Source organism: Heterocephalus glaber, unplaced genomic scaffold, assembly GCF_053883595.1.
Source record: "Heterocephalus glaber isolate CG9 unplaced genomic scaffold, H.glaber_assembly_v1.0 deba00001729, whole genome shotgun sequence".
NCBI classification, from domain to species: domain Eukaryota; kingdom Metazoa; phylum Chordata; class Mammalia; order Rodentia; family Bathyergidae; genus Heterocephalus; species Heterocephalus glaber.
This window is the reverse complement of record NW_028258440.1, coordinates 12,060,851-12,079,020: the sequence shown is the minus strand read 5'-3', so window position 1 is coordinate 12,079,020 and position 18,170 is coordinate 12,060,851. Positions and strand designations below refer to the sequence as shown.

Below are 18,170 nucleotides of genomic sequence, written 5' to 3'. Positions count from 1 at the left end.
TTTGAAACTTTTAACTTCATCTCCCTAATGAGTGTATAATTCAATCTTGTTATTGTACTGATTAGTATTTTTCTGATTCTAGAGTTGCACACCTTTCCTTGTGCTATACTGGCTATTTATCATCTTCTTTTGTCTACTTTTTAATTGGGTTGTCTATTAATGAGCTGTAAGAGTTCTTTATATATTTGGCTCATAGGTTATATGCATTGTAAATATGGTCTGTTTAAGGACTACTTTTCATTTTAATGATGTCATCTAAAGTTCTAAATTTTGATGGAATCTCATTTATCAATTTTTTTCTTTTATACATCATGTTTTTTGTATCCTAGGTAGTTCTTGCCTACCCTAAATTCATAAACATTTTCCCTTATAATTTCTTCTTAAAGTTTTATACTTTTAGGCTTTCATATTTAGGTTCATAGATCCCTTCAAGTTATTTTCATGTATGGAAATAGAAGGTTGAGGTGATTTTTTTATATATGGATACCAGGTGTTCTAGTGCCATTTGCTGAAAACACTATCTCTTCCTCAGCTCCTGAATTGAGTTTATATTCTATAAAATGCTAATGCTAAATAATCTTTCAAAACTCAGTGGACCATATATGTGTGATTCTATTTCTAAATTCTGTTTTATTCAAATGATCTATATGACTTTCCTTATACCAACACTGCCTTGATAACTGTAGTTTTAGAAGAAGTCTTAAAATTAGGTACTAAAGTCTTCCAACACGGTTTTTTTTTTTAACTTTTCTAGGTCCTTTGTATTCCTACATAACTTTTAAATTTCAATATCCAGTTCTTCATTTATAGCAAGTATACACAGACCTGAATCTTTATATATACCTTGTGTTTTGTAATCCTGCTAAATTCAAATACAAGTTCTAGGGGCTCCTAGAGATTTCTTAGTATTTTCTCTGTAGATGATCATTTCATCTACATATAAAGATTTTGTTTCTACCTTGCCGATCCTATCCTAATTGTGTCATTTTATTGCCAGACTATTTTGGTGGGGCCTAGGTTTCAAAGTTTAATGGACAGATAAAGAGTAAGCATATCTGCCCTTGTTCCCCACCTTAAGGAAAAAGCATTGTATCTTCTGCATTCATATAAGAATTTTTGCTAAAAGTATGGAGTACATGTCTTTAATCTGTTGAGAAGGTTCTGTTCTACTTCTAGTTTCCTGATAGCTTTTACCATGAACAGCTGTAGAATTTACTCCAATACTTTTTCTCCAACTAGTGACAGGATCATATGGCTTTCTCCTTTCCTCTGTTAAAATGATGACTTTTGGGGGTGGATCTTCCAATGCTGAACCAACACTGCCATCCCTATAATAAAACCACTTTCTATATACTGCCAAATTTGACTTCTATTAGTTTGTTTTGTTAAACAAATTTCTATCTATGTTCATACTTTTTTCTTCTATTATCTTTATCCAGTTTTAGGATTAGCACAATGTTGAGTTCCTAAAATGAGGGGAGAAGTGTTCCTTCTTTTTTCTGCTTTAATTGTTTGATATAATTTATCAGTTAAAATGTATATGAGCCTGCTGTTGTCATACAGGTATGTTTTCAAGCTAGGAATATACTTTCTTTAATAGGTGCTATTCAAATTTTATATTTCCTCCAGAGTTAGTTTCATTAATTTCTCTTCCAAGGTACTTCTTAGAAGTTGTCAAATTTATCTCAAAAAAGATTATTGTAATATGCTTTCTATATCCTTTTAAATTCTGTAAAATCTGTGGTAATGTCTCCTAGATCTTGATATTGTAATTTTAAAAAATGTATAATTGATATTGTATAATAGGAAGAAAAGGTCTAAAGGAACAGGGGAAGAGTGAGGAGTAGGGGAAAGGAAAAAAGGGAAAAGAAAAAATATGAGAAAAAAAAATGGAAACAAAGTCTTTGCAAATAGGGAAGAGTGGAGGGGGTGAAGGGAGGGCAAGGGATGAGGAAAAAAATAAGAACCAAGATACTCATGTAATGGTACAAGATCCCAATGATGAATGTAACTGTATTTTATACCTAAAATGTACCAATAAACTTAATGGGAAAAAAATCAATAAAAAAATCAATACCATTCCTTACACCAATAAAGAATTCTCTGAGAAAGAAATTAAGAAAACAATGCCATTTACAATAGCATAAAGAAAAATGAAATACTGAGGAATTAACTTAACCAAGGAAGTGAAAAACTTCTACAATGAAAAGTACAGTACTCTGAAAAATGAGATCAAAGAGGACATCAGAAAATCGAAAAATGTTCCCTGATCCTGCATAAGCACAAGCAGTATTGTCAGAATGGCCATACTCACAAAACTGATATGCATATTTAACACAATCTCAATCAAAATATCAGTAGAATCCTCACTGAAGTAAAGAAAACAGTCCTAAAATTCATATGGAACCTGAAGACATTCAGAATAGCAAAAGCAATCCTGGGCTACAAGAGCAAAACAGGGGGCAACATAATCCCAGACTTCAAGTTATACTGTATTACAAAGCTACAGTGATGAAAAGAGCATGATACTGGCACAAAAAACAGAGGTGTCGATCATTGGAACAAAATAGATGATGCAGAAACAACCCCAGGCACATTTACATATCTGATTTTTCACAAAGGGGCCAAAACATATCCTGGAGGAACGATAGCCTCTTTAATAAATGGTACTGGGAAAATTGATTATCCACATGCAGAAGATTGAATCTAGACCCTTACCTCTCATCTTGTACAAAACTAAAATCAAAATGGATTAAAGAGCTAAATGTTCAAACAGAAACATTTAATGTTCTGGAAGATAAGATAGGTAAAACTTGTGAAGTCCTTGAACGCAAGGACTTTCAGAATAGAACCCCAAGTGTACAAGAAATTACATCAAGAATCAACAAATGGGGTCACATCAAATTTAAAATCTTCTGCACAGCAAAGGAAACAACCAACCGGGTGAAGAGACAATCTATAGAATGGAGGAAAAATTTTGCCAACCAGTTCTCTGACAGAGGACTAATATCTAGAATATATAAAGAACTCAAAAAATAACCCTCCCCCCAAAAAAGACCCAGTCAAAAAATGGCCAACTGAAATGAATAGATGCTTCTCAGAAGAAGTACAAATGGCCAATAAATATATTTTTTAAATGTTCAATATCACTGGTTGCTAGAGAAATAAAAATAAAAATAATACTGAGAGTCCAGTAAGAGTAGCCATCATCAAGAAATCAAACAAATAAGAAATGCTGGAGAAGTTGTAAGGGAAACAGAACCCTTTGCCATTGTTAGTGGGAATGCAAACTAGTATAACCATTATGGGTATTGTATGGAGATTCTCCAAAAAACTAAAATTAGAAGTTTCATTAAACCCAAATATTCCACTTCTAAGTCTCTTTGCAAAAGAGTTAAAGACATCATATGCCAGTGATAATGCATACCTAAGTTTTTAGCAGTAGAATTCATAATAGCTAAATATTGAAAGTTCTCTATATGTCCATCAACAGATGAATAAACAAAATGTGGTATTTGCACATAATGGTATATTACTCAGCCATAAGGAAAGATAAACTTGATTCATTTGTAAAAATGTATACACCTTGAGACTCTAATGTTAAATTAAGTAAATCAGACTTAAAAGCTTAAATATTACATGATTGTCTTATAGAAGAAGTTCAAAACATAAATACAGTGGTACCTCAGTTCACGAATGCTTTCGTTTTCAAACAATTTGGTTCACAAACAGAAGCATTTGGCAAAATTTTGTTCTTGTTTGCAAACTGTTATGGCTTGTGTCTAGATGTATCCCCAAAGCCTCATGTGGTCATAGGGCTTATTCAGAGGTGGCTGAATCTGAGTGTATAATGCTGGGATTTAAGGGCATGTGATTACTAAACTAGTACACTGATTGGTTTAAACCTTCATCCCAGTAGCCTGGATAAAATAAAGGGGGCAGAAAGATGCTATTAAATTTCCCTTGTTGTTTTTGCTACCATGTGGTCACCATGAACTGTTTCTCCTCTGTGACACCCCTCTGCCATGTGCCACTCTGCCTTGGAGCCAGCCAATCATGGACTGAAACCTCTACAAACTGTGAGCTAAATAGTCCTTTCCTCCTTTAACATTGGGTGTTGGCTATTTTGTGTCAGCAATGAGAAAAGTAACTACGACAGAAATTTGGTACCAGAAGTGGGGTCACTGCTGTGACTATACCTGACCATGTGGTTCAGGAGCCTTTGGGAATTGCTTGTGGAAAGAGTTTAGAAAGGTTTGGAGATGCTGGCTAAAAAAATAGAGCTGGAACACCTTAGGCATATGGTATGGGAGATTCTGGTCAGAGTTCAGAAGACTAGAAAGCCAGTAAAGACCAGGCTCAGGAGATTTCTTCTGGAAAGAAGGACTATATTGGCTCTTGGACTCCAGGTAATGTGTGTTATGGCTTGGCAGAAAGTTTGTTTGGCTTTTGCTCGTGTTTAGAGAATTTGCCTGAGCCTGAGATTAAGAGTGGCAGACTAATCTCACAGAAGAAATTTCAAGGAAGTCTAATGTTTAGGCAGTGACAATGGCTGCTGTTGGGGGCTTTTAGCCAGATCTATGTTAAGAGTCAAGAGCAAAGAGCCCAGCAGAATGATTTAAATTGTTTTGAGCTTGGCCAGAAGGGAAGCTCCAGTTGAACTGTGGACTGCAAAGATAGAATAGAGGAGATCTTGATTGCTGAGAAGGAACAGAAGAATTTACAGCCCCAAAATTGCAAAAGTAGAGGACTTTGCTTTGAGAAGAAAATCCCAAAGCACCATGTTCTGGAATGACAGCACCCTAGGAAAGTTGTTCCTTGGGATTTGGTTCATAGAGACTGGATCCCTACAGACAAGAAAGAAGGCTACTACTCCAACTGTAGCAAACCTTGACATCATTCATGTGGTGCTGGTTTTAGGTGCATGCAGAATGCAAGAGTTGTGGGGTCAGGAAGGCTTCCACCCAGATTTCAGAATAAGGCCTGGGAGGCCATACAATGTGCCCCTAAGAAAGAAGTGTGTGAAGTTGTGAGTGTGAAGCCAAAGGTGCAGCGGAGGTTTGGAGAAACCAGGAACATGGATCATCTGAGGAAAACTGCAAGGAGGAAGCAGAGCTAGGCCCAGAGAGAAGCCATGGGAGCTACAACCACCAGCAGTACTGTAAGGGTCAGAGCCACTCAAGCCCTTTGGAGTTTATAACTTGCTACAGACTGCCTTGGATGCTGCACATGAAACTACAGGACTCAATATTTACCCTGCTGGATTTTGGACTTGCTTTGGTCCCATTCCTTTATATCTCCCTATTTCTACCTTTTGGAATTATAATGTTTATATTGTGCCATTGTATGTTGGAAATGTTTCCCTTTTTTTTCGTTTGTACAGGGGTTCACAGCTAAGAGTTTGCCTTAAATCTCAGAGAAGACTTTGGACTTGGACTTTTCAGCAATGCTGAAACTATTGGGACTTTGGCAACTCTTAGAGGTGGACTAAATGCCTTTTCCATAAAGGAATATACATGAGTCTTGAGGGGCCAGGGGTGGAATGTTATGGTTTGGGTCTAGATATTCTGGCAAAGCTTCTTGTGGTCATAGGTGGCTTTTTCAGAGGTGGCTTGCATCTTGTCTGTGATGCTGGGATTAAGGACGTGTGATTACTAAACCAGTACACTGATTGGTTTGGCACCACCCTAATCCCAATAAGCTGGATAAGATAAAGGGCACTGTTAATGTTCCCTTGTTGCTTTTGCTGCCATGTGGTTGCCATGAACTAAATAAATTTTCTTCCTTTAACTTTGAGTGTTGGGTATTTTGTCTCAACAACAAGAAAAGTAACTAAGACACAAACTGCATCGGGTGACAAACACAACCACAGCCATCTTTCCCAAGTTCGTGAACTGAAGCACCACTGTAAAGAGCAAAATAAATGATAGATAACAGGAAGCATGAAGATAGGTCTTTAGCAAACAGGAAGAGGACCAAGAAATGGAGCAGGGGTTAAGGGAGGGGAGAGAAAGAGGACATAAAAAGAATGATGATGTGTTATGTACATGTGCCAGTTCCCCATGAAGAATGTAAGCATTGTGTACTGCAAATATGTACTAATAGAAAATGAAAAAAAAAAAAAAAAAAGAAGTCTGACACAATGGGCATGGTATTTCACAACTGTAACCCCAGCAGTCTGGTAGACTGAGGCAGGAGTATTCAAAGTTCCAGCCCACCTTGGGCAACTTAGCAACTTAGTGAAACCCTGTCTCAAAACAAAATAAATAAGTAAAAGAAAAAGTGGTCCTGTTGATACCTTGATGTTGGTGCAGTTAAACTAATTTCAGACTTCTGACCTCCAGAACTATAACAGAACAACATGTGCTGTTTTAAATCTTTAAGCTTATACAAATTTGTAACACCAGACTGAGGAAATCAAAACAGTAGTTAAGACAACTGGTGCCTTAGCCCAGAAAGAAGCAGTGCCAACAAATGGTATTAGTAGTCATTGTGTTCATACTACCATATGCAGTTTTATTAAAAGTGCCATTTGTTCTGAAGAATTTCTTAGATGAAACAGTGAAGTCATTAATGTTATAAATATCAGGAACATTTTTTAATATTTTGTATGACAAATAGGAAAGTATAAACAAAGCACTTCTGCTACACTCTGAAGTATAATTGCCTGAGAGACATATATTTCTGCAATTTAAATGCAACTTTTTTTATGAAACACCATTTTTAGTTAAAAGAATTACTGACAAAGGTCGGTTATTTAAACTTGGGTTTTGGGCAGATGTTTCACTCAAATTAGCAAAACAGACCTGTAACTTCACGAAAAACAATTGACAACATTTTTAGCTAATTATAAAATTCAAGCTTTTAAGTAAAAATTAGAATTTTTGAAAACTTGTATCTATCACCATTATCTTGATAGCTTTCCAAAATATAAATATTTTCCTGATAAAATCGATGGTGGTAGTAACAAGTATGCCTTCTTTCATAATGTGTCATGTAATATGTCAATATTTGGAAGATCTACATAACTCAATGGAGTAATATTTTTCAAATAATCAATGAATCATGTTATAAAGCAATGCTTGGATTCAAACTCCATCCCAAGTAAGGATAGACTAATGAATTTTTCATTTATGATAACACAAAAAATTCATTAATTTGATTTCATTTTCCTTATTGAAGTCAACTTCTAAGAAACTTCCACTTGTGTGCCATTTTAGTATGTTATGAAAGAATAGCTACAATTACCTGAAAAGGCTAAGGAGATGTTTCTGTCTTTTTCAACTACATAGTTGTGTGAGGAAGCATCTTTTCTTTTATCTCACCCAGAATGACATATCCACACAATGAATACAGAAGTAGATAGAAGAATCCAGCTCTTTGCTATTAAACTAAACATCAAAGAGATTTTAAAAATAGAAATAAATGTCTTCTCTCACAAAATGTTTCTTTTGTCTTGAAAGATATATTTATTTATATTGTTCTTGTTTCTGTATTGAAGATATATTTTATTTTCATAAAATAATTTTGCTAACTTATAATTGAATTCACTTTTAAGTGAGCTCATAGTTAAATATTGTTAAATTTATCAGGTTTAATTTCTAATACAGTAAACATTCATAGGTTCAACTCACATAAATGAAAGTTCTTTGGAGTCTTCAATAATTTTTTGTTTTTTGCAGTTTTAGGGGTAGAACCCAGGGCCTTGCCATGTTTTGCAAGTGCTTTACCACTAAGCCATACCCTCAGTCCTTTTTAATTTCTTCATTTTGAGACAGGGTCTCATTAAGTTGACTAGGCTTCTTAATTATTTTTAAGAGTAAAATCAGCAAGGCTTGGTGCCACATACATGTAATCCCAGCTATTCAAAAGGCAGACAGGAGGATCACAAGTTTGAGGCCAGCCTGAGCAATTTAGCAAGTCCCTGTCCCAAAATAATTTTTTAAAAGACTAGGAATATGGCTCAGTGGTAGAGTGATTGCTGGATTATTCAAGGCCCTGGATTTTATTCTCAGCATGGAAGAGAGAGACAGAGACAGAGACAGAGAGACAGAGAGAGAGGATCAAAATATCTGAGAAGTGTTGCAGGAAGGAACTCTTGTACACATGTTCAGGAAAGCATGTCTATTGAAGCTCTCTTTGAAATAGTAAAATACTGGAAACAATTTAAATATTCAAGAAGAGCCAGGCATGGTGGCACACGCCTGTAATCCCAGCACTTGGGAAGCTGAAGCAGGAGGATCACCATGAGTTCAAGGCCAGCCTGGACTACATAGTGAGACCCTGTCTCAACAGACCAAAAATAAACAAATATTCAAGAAGAGGTGAATAATAAATTGATGTATTTATACAATATAATATTATATAGCTGTTAAAATGAAAAGAAGTGCTACTAGTATTAATAAGGGAGAATCTCTAAATCATAATGATAGGAATGTTATAAAATCCTATTTACAGGATAACAGGTTTGTATACATTTTTAAACATTTATATAAAATTAAAAGCACTTATAATTGATATATATGGTAATTATATAAATAAATGAATTCCCATCAAATACAGGATATGATTCCTATAAGAATGAAGAGAGTGATTAAGAAAAATTACAAACAGATTTCAACTCTGCCCATAATATTTTATTTCTTGAGCAAGTATGAAAAACTACTAATGTGAATTCAGAATAGTAGACATATAGATCTCTTTTATTAAATTCTTTTCCCTGTGTTTTTACAGCGCTGCCTTCTCCCCATTCATATGTCACAGTCACAAAGTCGTCAGTGGTGAGTAAGGGTTCCACCATGCAGAGGGCTTCCCAGTGACACCCTTGTCTCTTCATTTTCTTTCAGAAGATTTAATGAATTTTTGTTTACCTAGGATTTAGTTCTAAATAAGCCAATCTTTAAAACTTGGATGAGAAAAAACTAATGTAAAATAATTCTGCAAATTGCAAATAACTTCAAATTGAAAATAATTCTAACAATGATACAGTCACAAACTACTAACTAGCAAATGAGGGAGTTAGCATTTCTCCTACTCCTATGACAAGTTCTTTAATGAACAATCTAGTCGGATCAAATGATGTCAACCCGCAAAACTGAAGCAATAAAGAAAAATATCAAAAATATTTGTGGATCAATGTCTTACATTATTAATGATGAATATTGCCCCAAATCTATTATTTTCTTAAAAGAGTTACTCACGATCTTATGAATTGACATTTTATAACATTGTTCATCTTTTTCCCAATCTCTTTAATTTATATTTTGTGTATGCTTACTGTGTAACATTAATATAATAGTGCATGTATACAATTTACAAATATATGAAATATCCACACTCACATACCATTTTGTGTTTAACTGACAGGCATGTACAAGCAGAAAAACTGAAATCTACTGGTCTATACTATTGATGGATCCAGGGTTTATGGAGGCTGAAGCTCAACAATTTATATGATCCTTTTTATGAAAAATAGTACAAAATGCTATAAAGATATGAATACAAAATTAGACAAGACATGAATATTTATTTAGAATAAGAAAATAAGTCAACAAATTACTTAGTTTGAAAAGTTTACAAGTACTACTAACATCACAAAATCTAGTAAAATAGTGTGATTTTTTTCATTAAATCCTGATACCACTACAGACTCCTAAAATTTTACAGGCAGAAAACAGCCTAATAAAACTTCTCAGCCGCAATGCATGCTCCTCATCATGAAAAAGAAGGATAACTCTGAGGGCAGAGCCATAGGCCCCAAGAATTATTCCCAGGCCTCATAACCTCATGTTGCTTGTTCAGCTAGATTTCAAAATTGCTTAAAATGGTGACTACATTTTCCATCCTATTTTCCCTCTTCTTAAACAGGAATATCTATAATTGATATCCTATATCTATCCCACAATTTTATTTTCAGAGCAGACAACTTATTTTCTATTTTTACAGGCTGACAAATGGAGAAAAATTTTTTCCAAAGTCTTATTTACCAAAGCCCTTACCCATACGTAATTTAAATGATTTATATAACACTTGGTACCTTTGAACTGATGAGACTTAGATGAGATTTTGGACTTAAGTTGATGTTTTTAATGGAGTGGGGTGTTGGGGGAGGTTGAGATTGAATGAATGTACTTTGCATATAGAAAGGACATAAATCTTTATGGTCTCCGAGGGCAGTCTGTGTGTGGCAGACCAATAATGCCCAACCCAAGATGCCCATGTCTTGATCCAGGAAACTGTAAATATGTTCATTTATATAGAAAAAAGGATTTTGCAGATGTGATTAAGTTAAGAATCCTAGGGGAAGGCTGGGGATTTACCTCAGTGGCACACGCCTGGCCTGCCTCACAAGCCTAAGGTTGTGAGTTCCATCCCTGGTACCAAAATAAAAGAATTCTAGGGGAGATTATCCTGTATTATCTGGGTCAGCTCAGTGTAATCACAAAGGTCCTTAGATAAGAGCCAGGCATGGTGGCACATACCTGTAACCCCTGCACTCAGAAGCTTGAAGCAAGAGGATCACTGAAGTTCAAAGCCAGTCTGAGCTACATAGTGAGTTCAAGTTTAGCCTGGACTACATGGCCAGACCCTGTCTCAAAGAAAAACAAAAGGAGGCAAGAAGAGAGTCCAAGTCAGATAAAAAAAGATGTGATGATGGAAGCAGAGAGAGACTGACAGTGCAATGCTATGGGCTTTGAAGAAGGAGGGAGGAGTGATGAGCTAAGGAAAGCAGGTGGCCCCTGGCAACAAGAAAGAGCATCCAAAAGCTATCTAATGCCTTGAATTTAGCCCAGTGACTCTGATTTCAACCTTCCAATCTACACACCCATAAGATTGTGTTGTTCTTTTTATCTTTAGGCACTAAGTTGAGGGTCATTTGTTATAGCAGCAGTAGGACACCGATACAATACCCTAAAGATATATCTCTACCAGGATTCAGAAATTTCTCCCTTGATTAACTAAGATATTTCAAAATATCTTTCCAAATTGCTGCTAAATGGCATGATAAGCCTTGACTAGTTTTTGTATCTTGTTCATACTTGAATTTCTTTCCTAGTCTTCAATGCATTACGTTCACGTTGCAAGGTTTGAAAAGCCTTTTAATGAGGAAACTCTCTTATCACACACAGACTCTTTAAAAAGTGTACAAGTCTGCTTGTATACTTAAACTATAACAGTTATGATAAGCAAGAGAAGGACATATAATTATGACAATACACCAAAATGATAAAACTTCAAGTATTGTGGAGGCAGTTATTTCTTCCATCATTAAAGATAGGAGCCACACATCCTGCATACCTCTTAATGTCCTTAAAGAGTACTTGTGTCCCATTGTCCTGCCTAGTCCTATTGACTGCAAGTATTCTTCAGTTGCAGGTACAACCACCCAAGACCTTGTTTCATTGTACTGAATAAAGTCCCTGATAGAGAGTTTTCACTTGGTTAAAAATGTTAAAATAACCAGTAATCACCAACTGGTTGATGTTTGTCACATCCACTGCAGAATCTATAATTAATGGGGTAGTATTTGCTATCTGGGTAATTAACTTAATTTCCCTCTTCACTTTCTCACTGATTCCATTCAAGTTTGAATAAATAAATCCCATTTGTTTATTAATATTGATGTTTTTCTAAGTGTTTGTGCAATAATCAATAAAATTCAGCAATTTGTTTAATGGTTCCCTGAAATTTCTGTTTTTTGAAGAAGTTCACTTCCTAGTAACTTCTGAAGGTAAAACCCTTTCTAACTGCACCTACTCTTTAATAGAAAAATAATTTTGAATGTCTTATCTGTTCTTCAAGACATTGATCTAGTACATTTTTATTTGATTTTCAGGTTTTCCAAGTAAACATAGTTTTCTGGTGCTTTGTGGAGTCTTCATGACTTAATATATTCATCCAATCTGTTTTGTTAAAGAGTCAGAGCAATAACTTTTAGTCTTGTGCTAGATTAATAACTGCTTAATTTAACTATTGACAATACAAATTTTATATTATTTGCTTCTCTTTAAATACTGTTGGAATATGATTTAGGGAAAAGTGTTTCATTAAACAATGTTGAATAGAATTATTGCATATTATAATAGACCAAAGATCACAGTTCTTATTGAACTCAATGTATTTATAACCTACCCATGTACTACCCTGTTGACACTACAAATTGTTTTCTTTTTTTTATAAAGCATAATAAATTTTATTTTTTAAGAATGAAAGTGTCCCTGAATATTTAAGTGTAACTTTTAGTAGTAGTCAGTGTCTAATAAACAATCAATTTTATATGTTCCATATAGCTACATTAAATGATTTTTAAGTTTAAAAGATAATGTAATTCCCATCATTTGTAATACTGGCATTCAAAAGCAAAGGTATAACTGGGGGAAAAAAGATGAAACAAAAAATGATTTGCAAGATGCAAAATGTAGTACTTACAAATGTAAAGCAGATTCCAGTTGTAATAATGATTACATTCTCACCACACACACACACACACATACACACACACACACACACACCCCAACCCCTATATTCCACACATTTTCTAGAACTTGAAAATAGTTATTTCACATCTCAGTTCAGATTATGATTTTTTACAAATTAATCCTACAATCATAAAGCAAGGAGCCATTAATAGAATAAGATTTTATTTGCTAAGTATAACAAACATCTAAAGAAAAATTATTACAGTGATACTCAAAGATATTTTATTGGCTTTTTAAGAGACAATGTAAAATGAGAATATCTTATTTGGAAAATTAATTTTTAAAACTGTCTTAAATGAAATAAATATAATATCTAATACAATCTCTTCCTGTAAGAATCTCTAAGATGGATAACCCTAAAAATCAAGCTTCTCACTTGAAAATCCCTAAAACTAGCATGTCCCTTAAAAATGTTTTTTTTTCCTACAATTTGTCCTAAAACAAACTCTAACACTCAAATTTTCTATATGTATTTAGTTCACTTAATTTAAAATTAATGCAGATAATGACACAATTTCTAAGAAAACAATGTAAAAAGTAATTTATGCATGGTTATTTACAATGTTTTCCTAAGTAATATCGTACTCAAAAATTTTGACAAATCCTTTCAAACAATCAGCACTGCAGTTTTAATAAACTTTATGTATAACAAAGAATATTTCATGTGTAGAATTACTAGATGGACCTAAGAGCCAGAAACTAAAGCATTTGACATGGTTAATAATTTCATTTTTATTATACTTACAGTCAAGTCAGAAGTCAATGGCATTTACATGCTGGAAGACTTTTATCACTCAACTCTTTCAATTGTATCATAACACTGATTAGCCAAATATTACTGGATTTTACTCTTACAACTTTACAGTTTCTTCAAGTATATTTAAAATTTTTTAAATGGGCACATATGCAAATGTGCAAACCAAATGACATAAATAATTAAAGAAAGAACAGAAATGGCTTTTAAGCATAACCACCCTGACATTTAATTTTGAAGCTCCATCTTTTCAGTAATTTTTCTTCTATTAGTAGTCTTCTATTCCACTAAAGTTGTAGATTTACAGATGACCTGGAAATTTCACATTGGTATAAGAAAGGCATGTTGGGTTGATGCAGTCTCTACAATAAGAAGAAATATCTTGTTCTATGATCAGCTGCCATACATTCAGACATGTTTCTGACTTTTAGATAATTAACAAAGCCTCTGAAGAAAAGGAGAAGGCCAAGTACAAGAAATATCCACCAAAGCCAATACTGTCCATTGAAATATCCAGTAAAATAATCAGAAAACCTCACAATAAGGATCCATTTGATCAATGAAAGGCCAAATCCACAGATAGCACCATACCTTCCGGCTATAGTATTAGTGATACAGAAGGATAAACAAAATCCAAGCCAGTTGAATATAAATGCCATAAAAAATACCAGCTTGAAAATCCCGTCGTTGCCCACTCCAAGCTGGTCTGCGTCACTGAAGTCATCCCTTGGCAGACACTCCTCCTCCTGATTTCTTTTGAGATGTTTCTGCTGCTGCAGCTGCCATTGCGGCAGCTTTAGCCTTCTCAGCTTCATCGTACGTAGGAAGAGACGTAGCAACACTGTACGGAGGTGGCACTGGATAAAACTCACTGTAAACTTCTGTATCCGAAGTTGTAGGTACTTCCGTGGTAATACTATTATAAGGTGGAGGAGAAATATCAGTTTCAAGTGCTGGTGCTGAAGGAGAACTCTGCACAACTTGTGGTGTTGAGTTTGAAGTGGATGGCTGCTCTACAGCAGGTGATTCTGAATTGTCCTCTTCATTGTGAAGCACCTGGTAACGGCCAGTCCCCGGCTGGTGATGATCCATCCTGCTGGGCTCGGGATCCGGCTTTCGCACGGGCAAGTCACCTTGGAGCTCAGCAACCTCGGCCTCCCTGGTCGGCCTGTGTTTTCTTTATTATTACCTTCATCTTCTGCTTTTCCAGTTCCTCTATCTGTGTTTGATGCATATAATCTTCTCTCTTTTCTCCTGTTGTCATTTTCATTGCCTATATTTTCTTGGCTATAGTGTTTTTTCCTTGATGTCATGACTTTTGATCTTCAGAATGTCCGGTCTCTACCATAATGTAAGAGTGGTTTTTACCATACTTAAGCTTCTTCTGATATTTTTTTCAGTTTTTGTTTTTGGCTTCTACTAAGATAACTTTCTGTCATATTGATTGGTCAATATTTCTGAATAAAGATGCACAAAATTAATATGCAATTAATGCACTCACAAGAGCAATTAATATGCTACTGCATCGTGTTGAGGTACATAATTATGCATTATCAAATTGCTATTTTACTCCATACACTGACATACAGATAAATAGGTGCCAGTGGTTTTCCCACTGGAACACTTGTTTCTTCAAGTCATTTTTTTGTATTAGTATCAATTTTGCATACTGCTTTATGCAGAACTGCCATACCTCATCTGGACAACATGAATCATATATACTAAAACACAGTCCAATACACTGGGATGCATAAACACAAGATTTCATACACACAGTCACTACATGTAGTTCTACAGGTTGGAGCCTTACAAACACAGAAATTCTGATATACCCTTTTCAATTATATTTCCATCAAGAAAAGAAAAATATTTATGGTATATTTTTAATCTTTTATGCTGCATTACTGGCTTTATTTCTGCCAGATCAGAACTTACATTTTTTTTTGTATTAAATTCTTTTATTGGTACATTGTAGGTATACAACACAATTACATTTCTCATTGGGAATTGTACCTTTATATAATGCATCTTGGTTCTTATTTTTTCCCCCAGAACTTACATTTTGATTGGACATTGATAATAAACCAAACCCACACAGACATAAAACTTTACATGTCTAGTGATTGAAAGGACATTGCAAAGACTGGCTTCCAGCTCGGTACATTTCAAACCTTGTTTCTCCTCCATTAACCACATGGTATCTGTGCCAGATACTACAGACACATTTGTTAATACAGCACAAACCTGACTCCGCACTTTGGGCAGAGTGGGAAGTAGGAATCTTCTTGGAAGAAATTCCTATTGTAGTAATCTAACTATATACAGAAATGATTTTGAATTTCATAAATAATAGTTCACTAAACCCAAACTCAATGCATCTTCATCAACTGTCCACTAGTCAGACCCCAAAATTTCCCATGGCCAGTCCAATAGGAGAGAAAATATAATGGAGGAGAAGGAGGAATGGAAGGAAATGGCAGTATTAACTGATTGCAGCTAAACATTTTATTTCTGCAAATGTTACAGAAACATATGACAATGGGAACACATTGTTTGGGTTTCTCTAGACTCTTAGAAGGGGCCCATTAGTTTTGCAGTAAATTTAACGTTGGTTCGCACAGCAGCCAAAGTGGTTTTTTTTTAGTTATAAAACAGATGTGCCAGTCCCTTGTCTTACAGTTGCTGCTGATTTCCCCTTGAATTTTTGTTTTTGTTTTTCTGTTGTTGTTTTTGAGACATGGTCTCACTTTGTAGTTCAGGCTGACCTTGAACTCACAATGTAACCCGGGCTGGCCTCAAATTCATGGTCATCCTGCCTCAGACCCCCAAGGACTGGGATTACAGGCATACACCACCACGCCGGGCTTCCCATTGCATTCAGAAGGAAACATAAACTCTTTACCAGGCCTGATCTGGTTTTTGTTTGTATCTCTAATTCCACTACTGCTTGCTCCTGCTTACTACAATTTATCCACAAGGCATAGTTCTCAGCCTGAATGGATAAATCAGCCTTTGGGTGTTTATTAACCCATGACATCAGTATTTCCTCTATTCTGAGTGTCAGGTTCTTCACATGTGTAATATAAGAAAAATTTAAGAACCTCCTTGTATTAATCACTTCCCCATCACTGGGACACAATATCCAACACCTACAACTTAAAGGAGGAGAAGTTTAATTTGTCTGGAGCTTCCAGGACATTTGGTATTTGTTTTCCAGGCTCCAAGGCAGGAACATTAAGGTGGAAGGCCATGGTAGAGCACAGTTGCTTAGTTCAGCCAAGCATGATGGCACATGCCTATAATCCCAGCACACAGGAGGATTTCTGCAAGTTTGAGGCCAGCCTGGGCTACATAGTGAGTTCAAGGACAGCCTGTACTGCATAGCACGGCTCTGTCTCAAAACAAAATAAAACAAAACAAAAAAGCTGTTTATTTTATGGCAGCCAGAAAGCAGAGGAGGGGAGCAGTGCTGGAGAGGCAGGGGCAAGGGAATAGACATATATCCTAAAGCCACATCTCCATAGCCCTAGACGCAGCCTGAAGTGTGCTCCACCACTCTCCAGTGTGGCTCCCAAAGCCAGTCAGTTGATATTCCATCCTAACTGCCACACTGCTGAAAAGTACTCTTCTACATTGTGCTTTTTCTTTCTAGTACACTTATATCAATCAATTGCTATATGAAATTCTAATAGACATTAGCACTAACTTACAATTTAAAAACCAAGAAAGGAAAGAAACCAAGGCTTCGTGGAAAAATGGTTGCTTCCAAACCTGGGGAGGGTCATGGATAAAATGAGCCTGGGAACTCTTATGACACCAGAAAACAAGGAATTCATCAAAGACTAGAGGGGTCATATCAAAAGCCTAAAGGAGCCAATATGAAAGGGATGGAACAATGAGAATCAATAAGGATAATAACTACAATTATAATGCATTGAAACATATTAAGTCTCATGCTCTACTGACTGAACTAGCTGGGCTACATCATTGAAACATATTAAACATGTTCAAATCCATGAGTTTACAGTGATATGCAGTTATAAATCATTGGTCATTCTTGGAGGATACCAGTGAAATAATTCATTATTGTGAAAACCAATAAATGGGAGGGGGCAAGCATTTATCCTACCTTTCCTGTAGAAACTGTACCACCTAATAAACAATAGAAATGGGAAAGTTATACTCTATATAGAAGTATTGCAGATTATAAATGAAAAAATGATATATTTAACATATCATTCATTTTGTACCTCCAATGAAGTATTCTGTTTAAACAAAATGAAGAAGGAGGGAAGGAGAAAGGAATAGAGGGAGGGAGATGTTATGACTTGTATCTAAATGTCCCCCCAAAGTCTCATATGTTCATATGTGGGGCTTTTCAGAGATAGCTGGATTTAGGGGGTGTGAATATGGATCAAGAGTGCGATGACTAAGTTAGTCCACTGATTGATTTAGCACAGTTCTGGGTGTAACAGGAAGGTCCAATCTGGGTGTTGGTGGCAACAACCAGGCTTGTAGCCTGGATGGGATAAAAGGGAAAGAGAGGCTTCCTGCTTGCTGCTGCTTCCTTCCTGCCTTGCCATGGACTGTTTCTCCTCTGTGATGCCCCCCTGCCATGCTACCCTGCATTGAAGCCAGCCAACTACTGACTGAAACCCCTACAAACTGGGAGCTAAAATAAACCTTTCCTTCTTTGGCTTGTGGGTGTCCAGTATTTTGTCCTACCAATGAGAAAAATAACTGAGACAGGAGGAATGGATGGAGAGAGGAAAGAGGAGAGATGGATACAGGGAGGGATACAAAGAGAGAGAAAAGGGGAGAGGGAGACAGAGACAGATAAAAGGAAGAAGGAGGAGAAATATGAGGGACAGTGATGACAGAAGAATAAGTTAAATCTCATCATAAGAAGCACAATCCAAACTGTGCAATGTTTGTTG

General features: G+C 35.7%; 1 protein-coding gene across 1 annotated transcript; it reads right to left on the bottom strand.

Annotated features, from left to right (window-relative positions):
- Positions 1 to 13,435: 13,435 nt before the first annotated feature.
- LOC101721069 (NEDD4 family-interacting protein 2-like) lies at positions 13,436 to 14,362 on the bottom strand. Its single transcript, XM_013077884.3, is given in 2 exon segments — positions 13,436 to 13,988; positions 13,990 to 14,362. Coding segments are annotated over 2 exon segments (729 nt in total). The 5' UTR covers positions 14,326 to 14,362; the 3' UTR covers positions 13,436 to 13,595.
- Positions 14,363 to 18,170: the final 3,808 nt, after the last annotated feature.